This window comes from Hypomesus transpacificus, chromosome 18, assembly GCF_021917145.1.
Source record: "Hypomesus transpacificus isolate Combined female chromosome 18, fHypTra1, whole genome shotgun sequence".
Classification (NCBI taxonomy): domain Eukaryota; kingdom Metazoa; phylum Chordata; class Actinopteri; order Osmeriformes; family Osmeridae; genus Hypomesus; species Hypomesus transpacificus.
Window position 1 is genome coordinate 806,730 of NC_061077.1, and position 20,676 is coordinate 827,405.

A 20,676-nucleotide genomic window follows, 5' to 3' on the forward strand; every position below is an offset into this window, starting at 1 on the left:
ACAAATATTCACACAAAAACAACACATGTTCATATATGCACACGCAAGCGTGTTCACACAGACACACACACATTGTGACATGAGCGTACACACACGTGTTCATACATGAATATTCTCCCATGTTTCAGTGTGCTGCATTGGATGGGAAGTGCTCAATCAGCTGTGACAACGAGGTGAGGTTAACATCTCCTGTCCATCTGTCTCTCTCAGTATTTCCTAACATCTGCTTCACTTTCTCGCTCTTTCTCTCTCTCTCTCTCTCTCTCTCTCTCTCTCTCTCTCTTTTTTCTGTCTCTCTCAGTATTTCCTAACATCTGCTTCACTTTCTCTCTCTTTAATTCCTTTCTTCTGTTTCACTTTCTCTCTTTATCTTGACCTCTGAAACCTATCCTCTCATTCCTCAGAACATCAACTGTTACCTCATTGACAACAATGGCTTCATCCTGGTGGCTGAGGATTACACCATGGTGAGAAACATACACACACGCACCTGCACGCAAGGACACACACCCACGCACACACAGCTGCCTGGTGAAACGCTGGGTCATGAGTTAGTATTTCCTGTCTAGAACCTTCTGCTCTCCTGTACATCCTGATCTGCTCACAGTGGATGAAGAGCAGGCTGTGACCCGGTCCTGCTGGAAGCTGCTGCTCTCCTGGGGTTCTCCATCTGGAGAGACAAACAGAGAGAGAGGGGAGACAGGGAGTCAGAGAGGGGAGACAGGGAGTCAGAGAGGGGAGACAGGGAGTCAGAGAGGGGAGACAGGGAGTCAGAGAGAGGGGAGACAGGGAGAGAGAGAGGAGACAGGGAGTCAGAGAGGGGAGACAGGGAGTCAGAGAGGGGAGACAGGGAGTCAGAGAAGGGAGACAGGGAGAGAGAGAGGGGAGACAGGGAGTCAGAGAGGGGAGACAGGGAGTCAGAGAGAGGGGAGATAGGGAGAGAGAGAGGGGAGACAGGGAGTCAGAGAGAGGAGACAGGGAGTCAGAGAGGGGAGACAGGGAGAGAGAGAGGGGAGACCGGGAGAGAGAGAGGGGAGACCGGGAGAGAGAGAGGGGAGACAGGGAGAGAGAGAGTGACGGAGACAAAGAGGCAGAGGGAGAGACAGGAATACAGAGAGTGGTGACAGAAAGGGAAACAGAGAGCTCCTCCTATCATGTGCCCTCTATTGAGCTGTCACTGAGCATCTTGTCACTGGACGCTTTCTTCAGTTAGCCTGTTTATGCCTCTCTCTTTCTGCCTCACTACTTCGTTAGTTCACCATCAGTCTCTCTCTCTCTGTCCATCTTTCTGCCTCACTCCTTTACCCTTTCACTCTCTATCTCTCCCTCTCTGTTTCTCTCTCTCTCTTTCTCAGACAGGAAAGTTCTTTGGGGAGGCAGAAGGGGCAGTGATGAATAAGCTACTTATAATGGGCTCCTTTAAGAGGTAAGTATGTGTGTGTCTGTTTGTGTGTGTGTGTGTGTGTGTGTATATTAATTGGTTTGTGTAACCTATGTGTATATGTGTGTGTGTGTGTAGTAGTAGTACTAGTTGTGTGTGTAAGGGTGCCACGTCAGACAATTAGCCTATGAGAGCATGTCTCCTCCAGCGCTGACAGCCACTAACCTGGTCAATCACGTTGAGCTGTTCAGCGGTGAGCTTTAACCCCACATCCAGCAGAGTCCTCCGGTAGGGGATTAGAACAAATCTGTTCCTGAAAGGAAGGAATTAGGAGGAACGGGATGTCTAAGACCCACACACACACACACACATGCTTACACACTCAGACACACAATCACACCCATGCATACACACATGGACACATGCACACACATACACACACACCAACGTGCATTCACACATCAACACACAAGGACCCAAAAAACATTGAAAGTACACATGCAAACAGAAACACACACAGGCTGGCATATCTACACATACTGTACATATGCCAGAAAATGCACACACACACACATGCATTCTTAATAACACATGCTGGCTTTTCTGATGCTGGAAAAACCCTGGAAGCTGTAGATGGCGTTTTCCATGATTCATTTGGTAAGATGTTACTGCTGGTATGACACGCTCACACATACTGTACACACACACACACACAGACACTGATGCTTTACCCAGAAATCCAAGTCTAACAAGGCATTACTTTCCTAGAACTTAGTTTATTGCTGCGACCCAACAGCCGTCACTCAGAATTCCACCCTCTGCAACAAGGATATGTCTCCTAACAACCACCGCAACCTGGCAACGCCTACCTCTGAATGAACCAATAAAGTCCTGTTTACCTGCTTGTCGTTAACGGGAAAGCCAATGTGAAAAGCAATGAACCAGCCGCTCAAAATAGGCCGTCCATCACACTAGGAAACAATTTGTCGCAGGACATTTCTCAGAGAGGTACAGAAAACAAGAGGGAGATGTCAAACTGAACTGGAACTGAGTGGGATGATGGATCATCGATCAGGGGGCTCTGATGTCCCCCGGGTGGGATGAGTGTCCCTGGGGTCTCCAGGTGATGAGGGATGAGTGTCCCTGGGGTCTCCAGGTGATGAGGGATGAGTGTCCCTGGGGTCTCCAGGTGATGAGGGATGAGTGTCCCTGGGGTCTCCAGGTGATGAGGGATGAGTGTCCCTGGGGTCTCCAGGTGATGAGGGATGAGTGTCCCTGGGGTCTCCAGGTGATGAGGGATGAGTGTCCCTGGGGTCTCCAGGTGATGAGGGATGAGTGTCCCTGGGGTCTCCAGGTGATGAGGGATGAGTGTCCCTGGGGTCTCCAGGTGATGAGGGAAGAGTGTCCCTGGGGTCTCCAGGTGATGAGGGATGAGTGTCCCTGGGGTCTCCAGGTGATGAGGGATGAGTGTCCCTGGGGTCTCCAGGTGATGAGGAATACGCCTGACTGATCCTTTCGCTAATGAAACCATTATGATCAGTCTTAAGCCAAACACCATTGTCATTTGAAAGGGTTTAGTTGTGAAACTTGGAGGGGTGTGGTTACACACACAATCACGCGCACGTACGAACACATACACATACACACCACGGAAACACACTTCCGACCGCTAATACACATAAAATGTGCACCTATGAAGCGACTGACACACACTAACACGCACACAATGGAGTTTTGTGCTAGAGTTAGCAGTGCTGCTAACAACATTATTCTGTAGGATCAGTGTTAATGAGATCCTGACCTTGTGTTAGCTCTGGACGACAGCAGGACTGGGCTGAGGGTGGAACATGGCCCCGAGCTGTGGATGCAGCAGGCTGACATGGTGTGGCCCTACACACACTCACACACACACACCCCACACAGTCACTCACACACACAGGGTATCACCGGAGCTTGGGAGGGAACATGTCCTGAGGCTGCAGACTGAGAATGCAGGGTGACGTCTGACGTGTGTGTGTGTGTGTGTGTGGGTGTGTGACCCACCCGAGTCCGACCCAGACATCACACCCCAGGGTGGGCTAAGTCTCCTAAAGCCTCCAATATCCCGAATGTCTCCCCCCTCCCACACCCACACCCACCTGCTGTGGTCATTGTGGGGCTGTGAGGACGAGGGAGAGCGATCAGGACCCTCCCCCCTTCAGGGCTGGATCCATCCTGGAGGTAGAGCTGGGGAGAGGAGGCCAGGAGGTGTCTCTCTCCTCAGTCCCTTCTCTGGATCGAGAGCGCCCTTAGGCGTGTAACTGAAGAGTGTGTGTGTGTGTGTGTGTGTGTGTGTGTGGTATGTATGTGGACACAATTTTCTATTTCATCTGACACCCTGACGTAATCTAACCTTGTATGAAACACACACACTTTCTCACGCACATTTGCACACACACACACACACACACACACATGGGATTCTACATCCCAGGCTAGGGACAAGGTACGGAAATCGCTCCACCTGAATGAACCCTCTCCCTCTTTCCTACTTCTCTCTCTCTCTCCTTCTCTCTCTCTCTCTCTTCTCTCCTCTCTCCTCTCTCTCTCTCTCTCTCTCTCTCTCTCTCTCTCTCTCTCTCCTCTCTCTCTCTCCTTCTCTCTGTCTCTGTCCTCCATCTCCATTTCTCTCTTACCCTCTCTCCTGCCCCTCCTCTCTCTCTCTCTCTCTCTCCCTCTCTCTCTCTCTCTCTCTCTCTCTCTCTCTCTCTCTCTCTCTCTCTCTCTCTCTCCTTCTCTCTGTCTCTGTCCTCCATCTCCATTTCTCTCTTACCCTCTCTCCTGCCCCTCCTCTCTCTCTCTCTCTCTCTCTCTCTCTCTCTCTCTCTCTCTCTCTCTCTCTCTCTCTCTCTCTCTCTCTCTCTCTCTCTCTCTCTCTCTCTCTAGGGTAACTCTGTATGACTACCAGGCCATCTGCTGGATCTTCTCAGAGAGCAGTGACAGTGGCCACACACTGCTCGATGTGAGTAGAGCTTCCTCAAAAATACAAAGGCACTACAAATGTGTATGTAGGCAGATGTATTTTTTATCTGAATATGTGATCAGCTTCAGTTGGTAGTGCTATAAAGACTAAATGACAGTGATCTGTCCATGTGTGTTTGTTAGTCTTATTCACCGCTTGTCTCTATCCTCCACTTTCCCAGCCCTACTTTGCCTTTATCGCCATGATGAAATGGCTGTTAACAGAGCTCATCATGTAAGTCTAATGTGTGTGTGTGTGTGTACATTTGGGTATGTGTGTGTGTGCGTGAGGGAGAGAGAGGGAGAGAGAAAACGACTGTATAATGATTACATTAGTCTTGCTTGTAAGAACAAAGAATATCCTCTTTTGGCCAAACATCTAGGACATTCCCACAATGCATCTGGATCTGTGGTCTTGGAATGAAGCTGGTGGTCATATATACTGACCCCCAGTGCATGATGGTAGTTGGAGTTATCAGTTGATTGTGATTCTTCTGTCTCCAGATTCTTGGTGGAGTTTAACCTGTACAGCTGGTGGTACTCTGACCTCACTACGAAAGGTACGTTACATACATCCAGTAACAGCCCACATTCATCTGAACTCGCCCAAACTGCTCTCATCGGACTGTTGGCAAGACCCTAATAAGCATGTTGAGGTGACCACCGCTTTAGGAAAGACCTGGTCGATCCCAACAGAGCAGTAGTATGGATTTAGAAGTAAATGTGGACATAAACACACTGGTGCACATCCCAGTACATACACGCTTTACTGTCAAAGACCTCTTCTTCACCTCCAATCTCTCTACTCTCCACCCCCGTCGTACCCTATGTCTCTGTCTCCCCCCTCCCTCTCCCCCCTCTCTCCCCTCCTCTCTCCCTCCTTCTCTCCCCCCCCCCCCCTCTTTCCCTCCCTCTCCCCCCCCTGTCTCCCCCCATCTCTCCCCCCCCCTCTCCCCCCCTCTCTCTCTCTCTTGGTGTGAGTCACTGTGACCGCTGGAAAACAGAATAACCAGTATAATAAATAACAATGTTGAACCTCAGCCCTTCAGAGGACAGAGATGGTAGAACATGACTTTGCCTTGAGTGACCTCAACGTATCATGTGAGTCTGTCTGTGTGTGTTTTGTCTGTGTGTGTGTATGGGCGTGTGTGTGTGTGTGCGCGTGTGTGTCGAAGGGGGGGTTTGACTTTATCGTTTTATGATCTGCAAGGATGTATGTCATGTTGGTGGCAGTGAGAAGCAATATCCGCTTTGTAACTAGAGCGACAGGCTCCACACACACACACACACACACACCTCTCTGCCAAGGTAAAAACTTGATCTTTTCTCAGTACTTTATGGGGTGTGCAACGTTCGATCCCAGCCTGAACTCAGGCCATCAGTAACCAGCATGAAATTAAGGCATTAGATGTGGTTAACTGTTGCCAAAACTAATATCTGAGATAGCTCTCTGAAAATCTCACCAACAGATAGGGGGAGGGGAGCGGGAGGGGGTCCAGAAACGGCAGGATGGAGTGAGAGAAAGAGGGGGCCAGCGTTGCAGCCTAAGGAAAGCTGTCAAATCCTTTTTCTCTGCACCCCCGTCGCACCCCAGCGAGATGGTCCGAGGCCTCGCTCCTCTCCTGGACGAACAGCGCGAACACTATTTCACGCCTCGCTGAGCCCAGTTCTCATCCCAACTTCTCTGCTATCTCTTTACAAGAGCGACGCAGGCCGCGGCCGCGCGGCAGACACACACGGGCGAGCGCCACGGCAACGAAATCCATGCAGGTGGTGGAGCTGAACTGATCCTGCTTGTTTAAGAGACAGAGCTGCTCCCACAGAGCCAGTGGCCTCAGCTTGCCTCCACACTCCAGCAGTTAAACGGCTGTTTTCTTACAATAATCGTTCTTCAATCCAGGAACCACGAAACATTCCGCGTGCAAAATCAAGACAAAATTCTGACTAGCGTTATAGAAAATGATGTATGGAAAATATGTAAATCAAGAATATGATTTATGTTGCCGTTCAAAACAGTGTGGATGGTCTTCTATTAGTCGACAGCTTCTTAAATACAGTGTGTGTAGTACCGGAACTGACCATATAGTGGCAGTAGTGTTTAGGTAATGAAAGTGATGTTGAAGTGAGTGGTTTAGAAATACCCAGTTTTTTTATGTGATTTAACATGCTGGCTTTGGTTTATCAAGCAAGTGATCATAACAGGAGAGATGCTAAATGGGGTTTAAAGAACATCAGGATAAGATGTTTCACACACCTTCTACTTCTTAAATAAACTCTCCTTCTCTCCCACCATCTGTTTCTCCCCCATGTTCTCTCTCTCCCCCACTTTCTTACTTTGTCAATTTTTCTCTTTCTCTATCTCTCTCCCCCTTCTCTCTATCTCTCTCCCCCTTCTCTCTATCTCTCTCCCCCTTCTCTCTCTCTCTCTCTCTCTCTCTCTCTCTCTCTCCCTCTCTCTCTCTCTCTCTCTCTCTCTCTCTCTCTCCCTCTCTCTCTCCCCCTTCTCTCTCTCTCTCTCTCTCTCTCTCTCTCTCTCTCTCTCTCTCTCTCTCTCTCTCTCTCTCTCCCTCTCTCTCCCCCTCCCTCTCTCTCTCTCTCTCTCTCTGCTGCAGCTCAGAGACTGGGCCGGACCATGTTAGTGCCGTGTGATACAGAGTACCCTGCCTTTGTCTCAGAAAGAACCATCAAAGAGACCACAGGAAACATCGACTGTGAGGACTGCATCAAGTATGTCCCTCTCCCTGTCTATGTCTCTCTCTCGGTCTCTCCCTCTCTCTCTGTCTATGTCCCGCTCTCTGTCCCTCTCTCTTTCTTTCTCTCTCTGTCTCTCTCTCACACAAATAAACACAAACACACACGTACAATGAAGCACACATGTGAGATTAAGAACACATGCAGAAAACAAACACACAGAACAGAACCTCCAACATAAAAAGCTCGGGAGTAATTTGTTGAGGGGACAAAAAAGTTGTCCTGTATTCAAATGTGAACTGCCACAGTCCTGCCAACATGCTAACTGTGGGTGAGCCGAAGGCAGAGCCTGGGGTGTGCAGCTGAACCTGTTTCCTACCTGATGTTGCTGCCAGTGTGTCAGAGCTAAAACAACGTCTACAATTACAAGTAATGAGCTTCCTCAGAAACAATTCACGACACGTCTGATTAAAACAATTCTTGTGTAGTGAGAACACAATTATATCCAGTTGCACACACACACACACACACACACTCACACATAAGCACATACACACACATAAGCACATACACACACACACACACACACACATAAGCACACACTTCCAAGAGAGTCTGAGACGGTAGAGGTGGTAAAAAAAAGGCTTCCTTCAGAGATGGGAAAATGAGTGTGGTCCCCATTAACAATTTGGTCTTTTCTGTCAGGCAATTGTGGGGCGTACACTGGATCACTCCAATGGGCTCCTCATTGCTCCCAGCTGTGGAGCTGCCATGGAGGCAATTGTGTGTGTGTGTGTGTGTGTGTGTCAGCCTCACAAGGTCAGTAGGGTAACCACAGTTGTGAGTGCCAGGAGTGTAAATGTGGGTTAGTATACAGTTAGCCCTCTCTCACACACACACACACACACACACACACACACACACACACACACTGCAGGACACCTATCAGAGAGGAGCTGACCCTATCTTGGTTTGCGGTGTAGCATGCGGAACCTTGAGAGCCATATGTCGGCTCCAAATAAATCACCTTTAAAGCACAATGAATCTGACAAAGTGAAATGGAGTTTTTATTTCAGTTATATGGGATTTTATAGCTTATATTAGTAATAGAGGATATTGCCGATAAACATCTGTTTCATGTTACAGTCTGACTTAGGGACTTTTTCTTCTGTTTTCATTGGTCCACGAGCGGGTTCTAGCCTGTAGGAAATCTGTACTCACACGAATTGAAGTGTGTGTGTGTGTGTTACAGTAGTTTATCAGCTCAGGTAACTATTATAGTAACACACCTGGACTCTCTGTTTGTTCATGACCAAAAAAAACTGAAACGTCATGACTAGAGAGTAAGAGTGTGTGTGAAGGACGCGGGGGGGGGGGGGGGGGGGAACTCTGCAAGGGCATCAAAGCCTAACCATAGAGTATGTTATAAGCCTGCTCTAATGGCTAAGTGGCCGTAGAAGATGATTTAACCTCCACTAGTGAGCTCCATGCTTTTATAGAGGTGAGATTTAAGGCAGTGGTGTAGGATCTCTGACTGGAGCTCTAGACAGTCCTCTAGGAATCTATTATCTCCAGCGCGGGAGGCTGGATATCCTGGTCGTATATCCTGACCCAAACCTTGGATCCCCTCTGTCTGAGACGGATACAGAGATTGACACACACACTCACACACACACACACACACCCACGGGTTCACGCACACATCCTCAGGTACACACACACACACACACACACACACAAACACATAGAGTGACCCACACACATCCACAGGTTCACACAGGTATCTTCAGAAGGCAGCAGGCTGCTTGTTCATGTGTCTGTCTGTATATCAATCCCTCCAGTCTGAGTCACACTGTGGATGTGTCTGTTCTCTGTCTCCTGGCCTTGTGGACTAGATGCTGCAGCCCCAAGTGTGTGTGTCAGGATAGCTCCAGTGTGTGTGTGTGTGTGTGTGTGTGTGTGTGTGTGTGTGTGTGTGTGTGTGTGTGTGCGTGCACCCTCACTCTCTCTCTCTGCAGCTCTTGGCTTTGTTCAAGGCTTGCAGCTGGCCTGTCAGGATGTATTGAAGTCTTTTCACCAGAAACACTTGTTCTGGTTCCTATCAATGAGCCGAGCTGGGCCGGACCGGCCCGGGGTGAGGCGAGGTTAGTTACTGTAAGACAAGGAACTTCTAATTCCAACTGACTGCCTTTGTACCTGCGTGTGATAGTGTTCATGCAGAACAGAGAGCAGCATCAATCACACAGCCTGTGGAAAAGAGAGAGAGAGAGGGAGAGAGAGGGAGAGGGAGAGGGAGAGGGAGAGGGAGAGGGAGAGGGAGAGGGAGAGGGAGAGGGAGAGGGAGAGGGAGAGGGAGAGGGGGGGTAAAGAAAAGTGAGAGAAAGAAGAGATCATCTTTACGGCTTCTCCTCTTCATAAACCCCAGACTGGGACATAAATCAGCTGCTCTCTGTGGCCCGTGAGCAGGCAGCCATGGTAGAGACAGAGGTAGAGAGAGACAGAGGTAGAGAGAGACAGAGGTAGAGAGAGACAGAGGTAGAGAGAGACAGAGGTAGAGAGAGACAGAGGTAGAGAGAGACAGAGGTAGAGAGAGACAGAGGTAGAGAGAGACAGAGGTAGAGAGAGACAGAGGTAGAGAGAGACAGAGGTAGAGAGAGACAGAGGTAGAGAGAGACAGTGGTAGAGAGAGACAGTGGTAGAGAGAGACAGTGGTAGAGAGAGACAGAGGTAGAGAGAGACAGAGGTAGAGAGAGACAGAGGTAGAGAGAGACAGAGGTAGAGAGAGACAGAGGTAGAGAGAGACAGTGGTAGAGAGAGACAGAGGTAGAGAGAGACAGAGGTAGAGAGAGACAGAGGTAGAGAGAGACAGTGGTAGAGAGAGACAGAGGTAGAGAGAGACAGAGGTAGAGAGAGACAGAGAGACACAGAGAGACATGGTGAGAGAGAGATCTGGAGCAGAGAGACATTCCTATTTGGAGTTGTTCCTTTTTCTGCAACACTTAATTGGTGTGCCCCATGGCCATGGCCTGGTGGGAGTGTGTGTGTGTGTGTGTGTTTGTACGTGGGAGTTCCTATGTATCTGTCTGACTAGCACCAGTCATCTTTTTGACACACGTCCAGTAGGATCAGTAGGAGTGGCCAAGCCCCCCCCTGGACGAGGAAGTACAGTATCTGACCAACAACACCTGGGAAACTGACAATGTCTCTGCGTCTCTGCCCCCTCCCCCATCCCTGCCCCTCCCGCCTTCCTGATTGGCAGATCCTTTGTGATCCAGCAGATCCCCAGCAGTAACCTCTTCATGGTGGTGGTGGACAACAAGTGTGACTGCGAGTCTGCCGAGCCAATCACCATGGACCCCATTGAGATCATGTATATCCTTACCAAAATCTGTCTGTCTGTCTACCTTTCGTTCTAGCTGTCTGTCTGCCTGTCTGTCTCTACATCTGACCAGCACTCTCAGAGCTGGCTACCCCAAACGAGCTGGGTAGATACCCAGCCTCCTCTCATTGACAACCTCCTCCTTCGCCTCTCAAATCCCAGTGCATCCCAACAGCCTGTGAGTTATTACTGAGTGTCTATCAATGGGGAGCCGCCAGAGTGACAAGGCGTTTTCCTCTGGGGTGGGGGTGGGGGGTGGGGGGGGGGGGGGTGGTGGGGGGGGATTAGGGAGTGCGGCTGAGTTAGCTTGGCCTGTGCCCTGCTGGAGAGGAAACCGGGGCTCTGGGAGACGGGGGGCTGTGAGATCAGAGGCAGGAGACGTGGAGCTTGCAAACAATGCACTGACTTCTAACAGATGGATGTTTCACAATGGTGTGTGTGTGCGTGTGGGGGTGTATTCCCATGTGTGTCGTGTTTGTGATCACCCTTAAGAATGCATGTTTGTGTATTGTATGTGCGTGTCTGTGTGTGTGTGTGTGTGTTTGTGTTATGTTTCAGGAAAGCCTGGGTCTGATCAATACCAGACAAAGCTAAGGACCAGCCAGTCTTCTGGAGAAACCCCCTCCTCATACACCACACCCCCACCCTCCCTCCCCACCATCAGGGCCTCACAACCCCTCTCTGGTTAACTGGAGCATGCACTTACTGTACATGAAATATACTCATCATGTAATACAAAATATACAATGAGTTGTATTCGGTATAAAGCATGCGCTGTTTCCTAAAGATCTTTCGCCGGCTGTTATGTGGATGTCCAGTGTGCCTGTCTCTGGAGTATCTGCAGTGGATCTCCAGAGGGAGGTTGTTTCTAGTGGAGGTGCAGTTTTGTGAATGACTCGGGGCTTTCCTTGACTGCCTGTGCACATAACGAGTCTCTGAAGTGTGAGAGGTTAAAGTATCAGAAGGACCGCAGACGCCCAGATACCTGCCACCCCTTCCACCCTGAGGTAACACACACACACGCACACTCCTTCCATCCTGAGGTAACACACACACACAGACAGACAGACACACACACACACGCACACCCCTTCCACCCTGAGATAACACACACACACAGACAGACACACACACAGTTGCATGCAGACACACAGATTATCCATCAAACCTAGGTGACAGGTTCAGTACCTAGTGCTTTTCTTTTGTCATTTTATAACCAGGTATTCACCACTCCATCTCTCTATCTCTTGCTCTCTTTCTCACTCTCTTTCTATGTGTCTCTATCCACCTCTCTCTCTCTGTGTCTGTCTTGTCTTGGCAGGAGAACTCTATGGAGTGTGGAGGAGCCCTGGGGCTCAGCCCGTCGCTCACGGCAACGCTGCTCTGTGTGTCCCTGGCACTGTTTCTCAGGTGACCAGAACTGGCCACGCCTCCCAACCCAGAGCTTAGCTTGGATTGGTTCGGCTCGGCATGCAAGTGAACCCCATTTACGCCAACGATGAATACCCCCCCCCTCTCCCCCTTTTACAGTTCCGATCAGACCCAGCACCTGGTCCCTAGACATACCTGCTCCCTAATGGCCTATCGACGGGCCTCCATCTAGAAACACAAGGGTTGAATGAGCTGAAGTCACTTGTAACTGATGGAGTTTGTTAGGGATAGCAGAGTCATTTGCCAAGGAACGTGAACAAAAAAAGACTTTTTTAATGAATGTTTGTCCTAAAAATGTGATATTTATTAGTTCCACCCTGCCCTTCTCTGGTTCATGTGGTGTATTATCCCCATATTAATGTTGGAACCAAGTCCTCTCCAGTCAGCTCTGGCAGTTTCTAGGGGCTAGGCGCTAGGGTTAGGTTTGGAACTGGGTCATACAAACACCTGGTCAGAAACACCGCAAAGGAGAGAGAGAGAGAGAGAGAGCTAGAGAGAGAGATGCACACTTTCCCCTAAAGAAGTATGTCTACTCATGGGCATTTATCATGAATACAAAAAAGAAAAGATGATCATATGTAGTGGCTGGTGATGTTTGTCGACAATGATTTTTTGAAAACTACTGATGAGAAGAAAACATAAAAGATTGATAGATGAAATGTTATATATAATAAAAAAGAAAGTATTATTTATCATTTGCAAGTGGTACCCATAAACTGTGACAATGAGACTGAGTCGTCTAACATGAGTGGTTATAAATATTTGAGCTTTTTGCCTTATTGAACGATATTGGTCCTGTTTATGTACTTTTGAAATAAAAACCTGGTGAAAACGTCTGGAAAGTGTTTTATTGTGGAAAAGGGGGGATTCTGGTAGAAAACGTCACAGCGAGCCTCATTTAAAGTGTGACGTTGTTGTTGGCAGAGCTGATTGACAGGAAACGCTCCTCACGGTGGCTTTCTGAGGAAGCGCGCATGCTAGCTTCTCTGAGTCCAGACTTCCAGCCAGGCGGCCATGTTGTTTTTGTCATGGCCTGTAATGGAGGACACATGTTCTAATCCCCATCTGTGATGCTTGGTGATGGATCGAACCATTTGGCGGTTTATCTGACTGTTTGTGTGTGTATGTTCCGGGCCATGTGTATATACTGTGTGTGTGTCTTTGTTAGTCCTTGTCCCAGTGGCACCCCCCCCTCAGACTCACAGACAATGACAACCGTAACACTTCTCCAAGGCCAACCACAACACGCATCTGTGTTTATTTAAGAAACAGACACAAACATCCTGCACACACACACACTCTCTCACACACACACACACACACACACACACAGGGTCCTATCCCACGGCCCCTAGTGTGGATCTGCATATCTTCCCTCCAGCCAAGTGGGGAGAACAATAAGCAGAAACACAAACATCTTCGCCATCATCAGACATGGACTTTGAAGTCAAACATCTCCACCCATCATGTGGAAAGAAACAGCTTTTCCTGTGAGCGACCCTCCTGGCCTCCTCCAGTCCTGTATGTCCCTGACACAGCTCACACTGAAGGCATGGCCTTTTCTGCACGGAAGCATCAGACCATGTCTTATAGGATGAGTGAACTCTCCTAAGAAGGGAACCCTCCCTCACATTAGAAGCGCTCCAACTTTCCTCTTCCTCCGGCCTTGTTCAACAGACAAGGGTTCAGCTGAGACGTAGTGGGCTTCCGAGGCTTTTCGAGGTGTGATAGACGTGTGTCACATCTTGGGACTTTGGTTTCGGTGTGCTACACGGGCTAGCTCGAATCAAGTGCACTCCTGGGTCTTTGACAGTACACGTGGAGGGGTTTAGACATCCTGATGCCCATTGAGGTATCTGGGTTGTGGGCTCCGTAAGGAGAAGCAGCCTGCCAAGTGTGGAAACGATGTTGTCTTCCAGGACTCTTGCCATGCGCCCGTCTCCGCCCTCAGAGGAACACAGATGCGCTCTGATCATCGTTCCCTCCCCCGGTCCCTCCAGCCGTGCTTCTCTGGTTCCGTATCCTGTTCCAAACGCTCGTCGTTCCTGCAGCCTCTCATCCATCATCCTGTAATGGGGTCGGAGCTGTTTTGGGTCGCAGCGCGTCCAATCCAGTCTGCGATCCCTTCCTGTTCGCTGGGTGAGTTATGGGAAACTGCATCCGATGACTGAACAAAAGCTGGACTCGGAAAACTGATCTTCCAAAGGAGGGTGAGAGTGGGGGGGTGGGGGGGCTGAGAGCAGCACCCCTGCTGTCCTTAGTAAGGACCCGGCCCTGATGAATACTCCATCTTTTCATGGTTTTGTCTTGGCTGTTTTTCCCACATGCTCATGTACACACATGCTGCTTCAAGGCCATGCCTCCCTCTTCTCCTCTTCCTTGCTTTTATTCCTTCCTTCTGTCTTTCTTGCTTTTTTATTTAAATATTTTTTTCCTTTTCTTTCTCTTTCTTCCTTCTTCCTTTCTTCTCTCATTATAACGTTTTGTCTTCCTTTCTTTTTGAACAGTTGCAAGAAACACGGAAAACGATGCAACGATGTACACAAACACACATTCACACACACACATAGAACACGCACACACACAGGAAGTCAGGGGAATCATTCCTCAAAGGCAGATAAAGGAAAACATCCAGGGTTCCTTGCCTGCTGGGAATCTTTGTGTGTAGTGTTTGTACTGGAGGCCTCCGCCGAGGGAGCGGGTCTCTGATCACTGTGACAGTGTCCTGTAGGCCCTGTTCAAAACACCACCATACATCACCTGGAAGCTCTGCTCTTCCGGAACCATCTTCATCACGGTGTTGACCAAACTACCCTACACTGTTGTGGCCAAATATGAATGGCAGAGAATCCTGCTTCAGGTTCTCACACGCACACCCAGCACACGTGACGCACCAACACACACGCTGACACACACGAACGCACGCGGACACACACGAACACACGCTGACACACACCCACGTGTAGGCGGTCATGGAAAGGGCAAGCCCAAAGTAGGTACCTCCTCCGGTGAGTAACAACACTGGCGGTTGGCTCTGAGGGCCACTGACATTTCTATGGGAATGACCGCGCACAGTTGAACCAGACGTGGAACACACACAGTCCCTGCGACCACAACCACGCCGTGGTGGCGCGGGGCGGTCGAGGGAGGAACAGAGAAGGAACGACAACACAAACAGGCTATCGTCTTACACTGAGGTACCACAAGAGTTTGGTGGGGTGTCTCCCTGTGTGTGCGTTCAGGTTTGTGTGTGGGTGGGTATAGGCGTGTGTCTGTGTGTGTGTGTGTGTCCGTGAACTGAGGGGAGGGTGGGAGTCGTTGCTCATACGGATGTAGCGCACCACCCAGAGATAACCCCAGAAGACAACCCTCTCTGAAGGAGCCTGTGGTATCTCCTCTCCTCTAGGTCTCTCTCTCTCTCTCTTATTGACCTTTTTCCTCTCCCTATACTCGTTCCCTCGTTTTCTTGGCTCAATGCTTTTTGGCTTCTGTTCTGATCGTGTCCAGATCCCTCCATAGTACAGAACGCACACACACACGCGCACACACGTACACACTCGTGACCACATATAAACACACACACACACACCTCAGAGACACGAATAAGATCAAACCCTGTAGACAAATGTGTGCCTGTCGGTACCAGGAGACACGCCACTGGCAAGGTTGAGAGGTGCCAGCTGAAAACACACACACACCTACACACACACTCCTACACACACTCCTACACACACACACCTACACACACACACCTACGCACACATACACAGACACACACGTATCCGCACTTTCCCACTTGCACAGGAAGAGAAGCCATCAGTGCTTGTCGACCCCTCGTTGAGCCAATGGATCTGACAGCCAGCTGTACCAATACTGTGCGTGGGGTTACCTCTGTGTGTGTGTGTGTGTGGGTGTGTGTGTGTTGGATGTGTGTGTGTGTGTGTGTGTGTGTGTGTGTGTGTGTGTGATAATCATCTGTGAGAGAAGGGCCATTGTTTGTGTGTTGTTATGTCTATTGCATCTGTTAACATATAAATATCTGCGGGTTTGTGTGTATGTGTCCTAGCAGCAGTGTGTTTCTGTGTGTCTGCTAGAATGACAGGCCCCTCCTCTTCATCTTCTCAGTCTTGGACAGGCCTCTCCCCCCCACCAGCTACAAACAGCATTCTAAAACCAGAACAAATCATAGAAATATATTCAGCATTCCTCGCTCCGCTTCATCAAACAAACCGGGCCTGTGTTTTGGACTGGGGGGACAACACAGTGTTTGGAACTGGGATTGGGGGCAGATGAGGAGGTGCCAGCTTGCCAAACTCTAAAAGGTTGGCATGTTCGCCCAGAGGCACATTCCTATTGGTGGACTAGGACAGGAAGTGGGTACGTGTGAACAGCTCGACCCCTGCAATGTGGCTGCCACTCAAACTGAATCTGGCTGTGAGCTGAGATGGGTTGACTTGTCAGTGATGGACTCCATTCACATAAACAGAGACAGACAGAGAGGAGAGGAGGAGAGGAGAGGAGAGGAGAGGAGAGGAGAGGAGAGGAGAGGAGAGGAGAGGAGAGGAGAGGAGAGGAGAGGAGAGGAGAGGAGAGGAGAGGAGAGGAGGAGGAAGAAAGGAGAGAAGGAGAAGAAAGAGGAGAGGAGGAGAGGAGGACAGGAGGAGAGGAGGAGAGTAGGAGAGTAGGAGGAGAGAAAACAAAAGAGAAGACAACACAGCACAAGGCAGGACATGATAGGACAGGACAGGATAGAACATGATAAAACAGGATAGGACAGGAGCCAATCTGGAAGTCAGTACTATATACAGATGGAGACATGAATGTGGAGACTGAGGCAGACTAATTATCAGGAGTGAGAAAGGAATTCCATTGGGCCTTTACAGCCCTGTCCCTAGATCTCTGAGCTGGGATTGGTGGAGTCCAGTAAAAATGTTCCAGCCATGTTGGATGTAGTTCTGATCACAGTTCATTAGTATCAGAGTATTTGTACTGGATGAATGCTCCATTAATCGCCATGGAACTCCCCAAACCCATTCATCCTACAACCTATCGTCTTGATGAATGTTGATGTGAGATTTGATGTGATGGTTTTGATACTTCACGCTCAACATGGAGTTTTCCGAGCAGGCAGTGGCTCGATTTTTATTGTGTGTGTGTCTGTGTGTGTGCGTGTCTGTGTGTGTGTGCCTGTGTGTGTCTGTGGGTGTGTGTGTGTGTGTGTATGGTCACATGTGTCATATTTAATTTGTATCTCAATAACCCAGCTGGAGATCTGCTCCACCTAACCTCACATGAACTCACTGTGGGGACAGTACTCTGTGGTGAAGTTATTGGCGGACTGTGAGTGTGTGCGTGTGTCTGCATACGTGTATGAGTATGGGTTTGGCTGTGTGTGTGTCCGTGCGTGTGAGTGAGCCTGTGTGGGTGCTTTGCTCATCAGGACTGTGTGTGATAACTGCAGTTGGCTGAGTCCAAAGAGCGCTCTGACCAGCGCAGGTCCAGGGAGGTCCAGCTCTCTCTCCTGCCCCTGGAAGCTAAACACTCTGCAGAGCGAAGCAGTGAAAGGGAGGCTAGGGTTACAACCACAGGCTCTGACCGACAAATCTGGGCTCTGATGTGACGTTTATATACCACTGTGTCCACCCCTCACCTCTCTCTCACCCCTCCTTACCCCTTCTCACCCCTCATTACACCTAATTTCCCCTCCTCACCCTTCCTCACCCCTCATAACCCTTCCTCACCCCTCCTCGCCCCCCCCTCCTCTCCCCTCGTCGCCCCCTTCTGGACAGAAAGACGTTTCTAGAAGAACTCTGCTCCCTCAGAGCCGCAACCAGGTCGTGTCCTCTAGCACTGTCTCGCTCCAACCGCTGCAGTCACGATGTGTGTGTGTCTGGTGTCTGGTGTGTCTGCTCATTAGTGCATTTACACAGTTGTCCATGTGACTGTGTGTGTGTATGTGTGTGTGTGTGTATTTATGTGTGTATGTGTGTGCTGTCTCTCTGCACTCACTCACTCTAACTATCTGGAGCGTTGGTAGGACATGACATCAGGGCTGTGTAATGTTCTGTGTTGACGCGCTTGCGGTGGAGGAGAGATAGGTCGTGACACTGGCTGCTTGTTTGTGTGGGTCCAGAGTCTGGGGCGTTCAGGAAGGATAACTGATGAGGGTTCTGTTGCGTTTCCTAAATCTGGGTTCACCAAACCGAGCTGCGTGTTCTGTAGCAAAGCGCCATGGCCTGTGTTTATGTATTTGTGTGTAAGTGTGTGCGTGTATGTGCTTGTGTGTATCTGTGTGTGTGTGTACACATCGAAAGTGCCTAGCAGCGAGGAGATGGAGAGAGAGACAGCAGGAAGAGACAGAGAGAGCGGGAGAGAAAAATACAAAGTAAGATAGAGTGGCTGTCATTAAAGACAAAGAGAGTATGTGTCAGAGACTGAAATAATCAGAGATAGAGGAGAGAGAGAGAGAGAGAGAGAGAGAGAGAGAGAGAGAGAGAGAGAGAGAGAGAGAGAGAGAGAGAGAGGCAGAAATAATCAAAAAGCAGCAACAGACGACAGCAGGATATTGTGAGTGTTTGTGTGAGTCAGTGTCAGGAATCGGACTGTGTGAATTGTGGGTCTCTCTGGTTCATTTAGGAGAAGCGGGACCTTCTGGTCTGGTCCAGTCTGGCCTTGACGTTCCACTGGCAGCTGCTCTCTCCTCCTTGTCTCCCTGGTCCGGTCCTGATCCTGACCCAGGCCAAATCAGAACATCTGGTAGCATTGGTTTACCATAGGACTTCCTCTCAGAGAGATGGAATAAATATATAGACATGGTCCTGTTATTTCCTCACTGACCGTTGAACTAGATTTCTGTCTGGAGTTAGAGAGACGGAGAGAGAGAGTTAGAGACACTGAGAGAAAGGGAGAGAGAGAGAGAGAGACAGAGAGAGAGAGGAGAGGGAGAGAGAGAGAGAGAGAGAGAGAGAGAGAGAGAGAGAGAGAGAGAGAGAGAGAGAGAGAGAGAGAGAGAGAGAGCGATGGGAAGAGAAAGGAGAGATCAGATTAAAAGAGGAAGAGCAAAAGATAAAGAGAGAGGAAGAGAGCTGTGTCTGAGATGTTGCAGGAGCTGTGAAACGGCCCCAGTCCAGCATGTCCTTGTGATGTTGTGACGATCCCCAGTCCCTCCCTAACCCCTCTTCTGTGGTGTCCGTGGAGCCTGGACAGTCCAGTCTCATTCTGGGATGTTCAGGGGGAGGTTAGCGTGGTAACAGCAGCAGGTTCCATCCTCAGTGTCCATGGAGATGGGTTACATTCCAGAGCGCTACCTCAGTCTAGTCCATGCCATGCACAATCCATTGAGTTCACTCCACATCACTGACACTTGTCTCTAGTCTTGTACAACAATCAGTCACACTAGTAGTATTTATAGAAATGGAATAGTTATAAGAAAGTATAACAAAGAGTCCTTTGTTTAGTCTCACTGCTACCTGTGAGTCAGCTTGGAATAAAGACACCATGGAGGCCATGAAAGAGTCTCACAACACCTAGCCCTGGCCCTCCCCCCCCCCCCCCCCCTCTCTCTCTCTCTCTCTCTCTCTCTCTCTCTCTCTCTCTCTCTCTCTCTCTCTCTCTCTCTCTCTCTCTAACACTAACCCTAACCCTAACCCTAACCCTCCCAACAACTCTTCCAGAACGTCCCTCAACCCTCCTCCTGTTTATTTAACCAGATAATTCCAGTTCAAATAACCCGATGGCTCTCTCCAGATGCCTGGCTGTTGTGTTGATTCAGAAGAAGGGAGGCCAGTTGTAATAAGTCATGTGTTTAAGATCAGTACCTAACAGACTGCGCAAGGTCATTTGTGCTTGAGTGTGTTTATAAACTTTTTAATGAGCATCATGGCTGGTCAAATGTAGACTGAGTTTAAAGGAGGCTTAGAGTGTGTGAGCGTGTGTGTGTGTGTGTGTGTGAGTGTGTGTGTGTATGTGGGATGTCAGCGTCAGAGTCCTGGTTAGTTGATAGATGGGTCAACGAGAGGGCTTTACACAACATACTCAACATAATCTCCTCAGGGTTTTCTAGAAGTTTCTGAGGTGGCCCCCCAAGACCGCAATGTAATCCTATCCACAAACACACAGACTCCCCCTCAGAACCACACACACACACACACACAGTGCTGTGTGAGGAGGGCGCAGAGAAAGGAGAGAGAGTTTCACGGCAGATTTATGAGAGAAGATACAGAGATGTTTACTAAGCTCAGATATGAAGCGGGTGGAAGGAGCCTCTCCACAACTAGGACTGGCCTGGGAAGTCTAGGGGAAGTCACTAATGTACTCTATAAGTCACTAACACATCAACAAGCACATAGAGACAGATCCTTAATAGCACTTAACATAACCTCGTGTTATCAACAGAGAAAAAGAGAAGAGGAAATTGATTGTCGGTCTCTGGTTTGAGCTTTTAGCTTGAGAAATCTGTGTACTAACAAACGTAATTTTTTCTGCCAACTTAAGTCTTAAGTGTGATCTACAGAAGGAGTGTTTGTGTAGGAAGTGTCAGGAAGGGATCAGAAGCAGGGAGATGTACTGTCCTGGTGCCTCTGAAGTCTGAGGACACTAGATCAAATGTCATTCAAATGAAATCCATTGAATACATGTATCACTGGAAAGTTACACATGAGGTACACAAAGATGTCACCCTGTTTATTGAACGAGTTACAACATCTGTGTATCCGAATGAACGGGATGTGTGCTGTATGTCTTTAGACTTCAGTCTCCTATCATTTATTCACTGTTCTTGATGGTTCATTTTCGA

The 20,676-nt window shown here is 49.2% G+C and overlaps 2 protein-coding genes across 2 annotated transcripts in view; one reads left to right on the forward strand and one right to left on the reverse strand.

Moving 5' to 3' along the window:
• cacna2d3a (calcium channel, voltage-dependent, alpha 2/delta subunit 3a) overlaps positions 1 to 12,702 on the forward strand; it is a 54,870-nt gene extending 42,168 nt beyond the window's left edge. Inside the window, exons 20-29 of the mRNA XM_047039280.1 lie at positions 129 to 173; positions 405 to 467; positions 1,356 to 1,426; positions 4,307 to 4,382; positions 4,564 to 4,616; positions 4,886 to 4,941; positions 6,994 to 7,108; positions 10,332 to 10,444; positions 11,376 to 11,458; positions 11,773 to 12,702. Coding sequence (XP_046895236.1) covers positions 129 to 173; positions 405 to 467; positions 1,356 to 1,426; positions 4,307 to 4,382; positions 4,564 to 4,616; positions 4,886 to 4,941; positions 6,994 to 7,108; positions 10,332 to 10,444; positions 11,376 to 11,458; positions 11,773 to 11,865 — 768 coding nt within the window. The 3' untranslated portion in view covers positions 11,866 to 12,702. The remainder of the gene's footprint in view (positions 1 to 128; positions 174 to 404; positions 468 to 1,355; positions 1,427 to 4,306; positions 4,383 to 4,563; positions 4,617 to 4,885; positions 4,942 to 6,993; positions 7,109 to 10,331; positions 10,445 to 11,375; positions 11,459 to 11,772) is intronic.
• Positions 12,703 to 20,197: 7,495 nt separating this feature from the next.
• The window catches only part of LOC124480183 (calcitonin gene-related peptide type 1 receptor-like), a 15,693-nt gene continuing 15,214 nt past the window's right edge, over positions 20,198 to 20,676 (reverse strand). The window contains exon 14 of the mRNA XM_047039281.1: positions 20,198 to 20,207. Within this exon, the coding sequence (XP_046895237.1) occupies positions 20,198 to 20,207 (10 nt within the window). The remainder of the gene's footprint in view (positions 20,208 to 20,676) is intronic.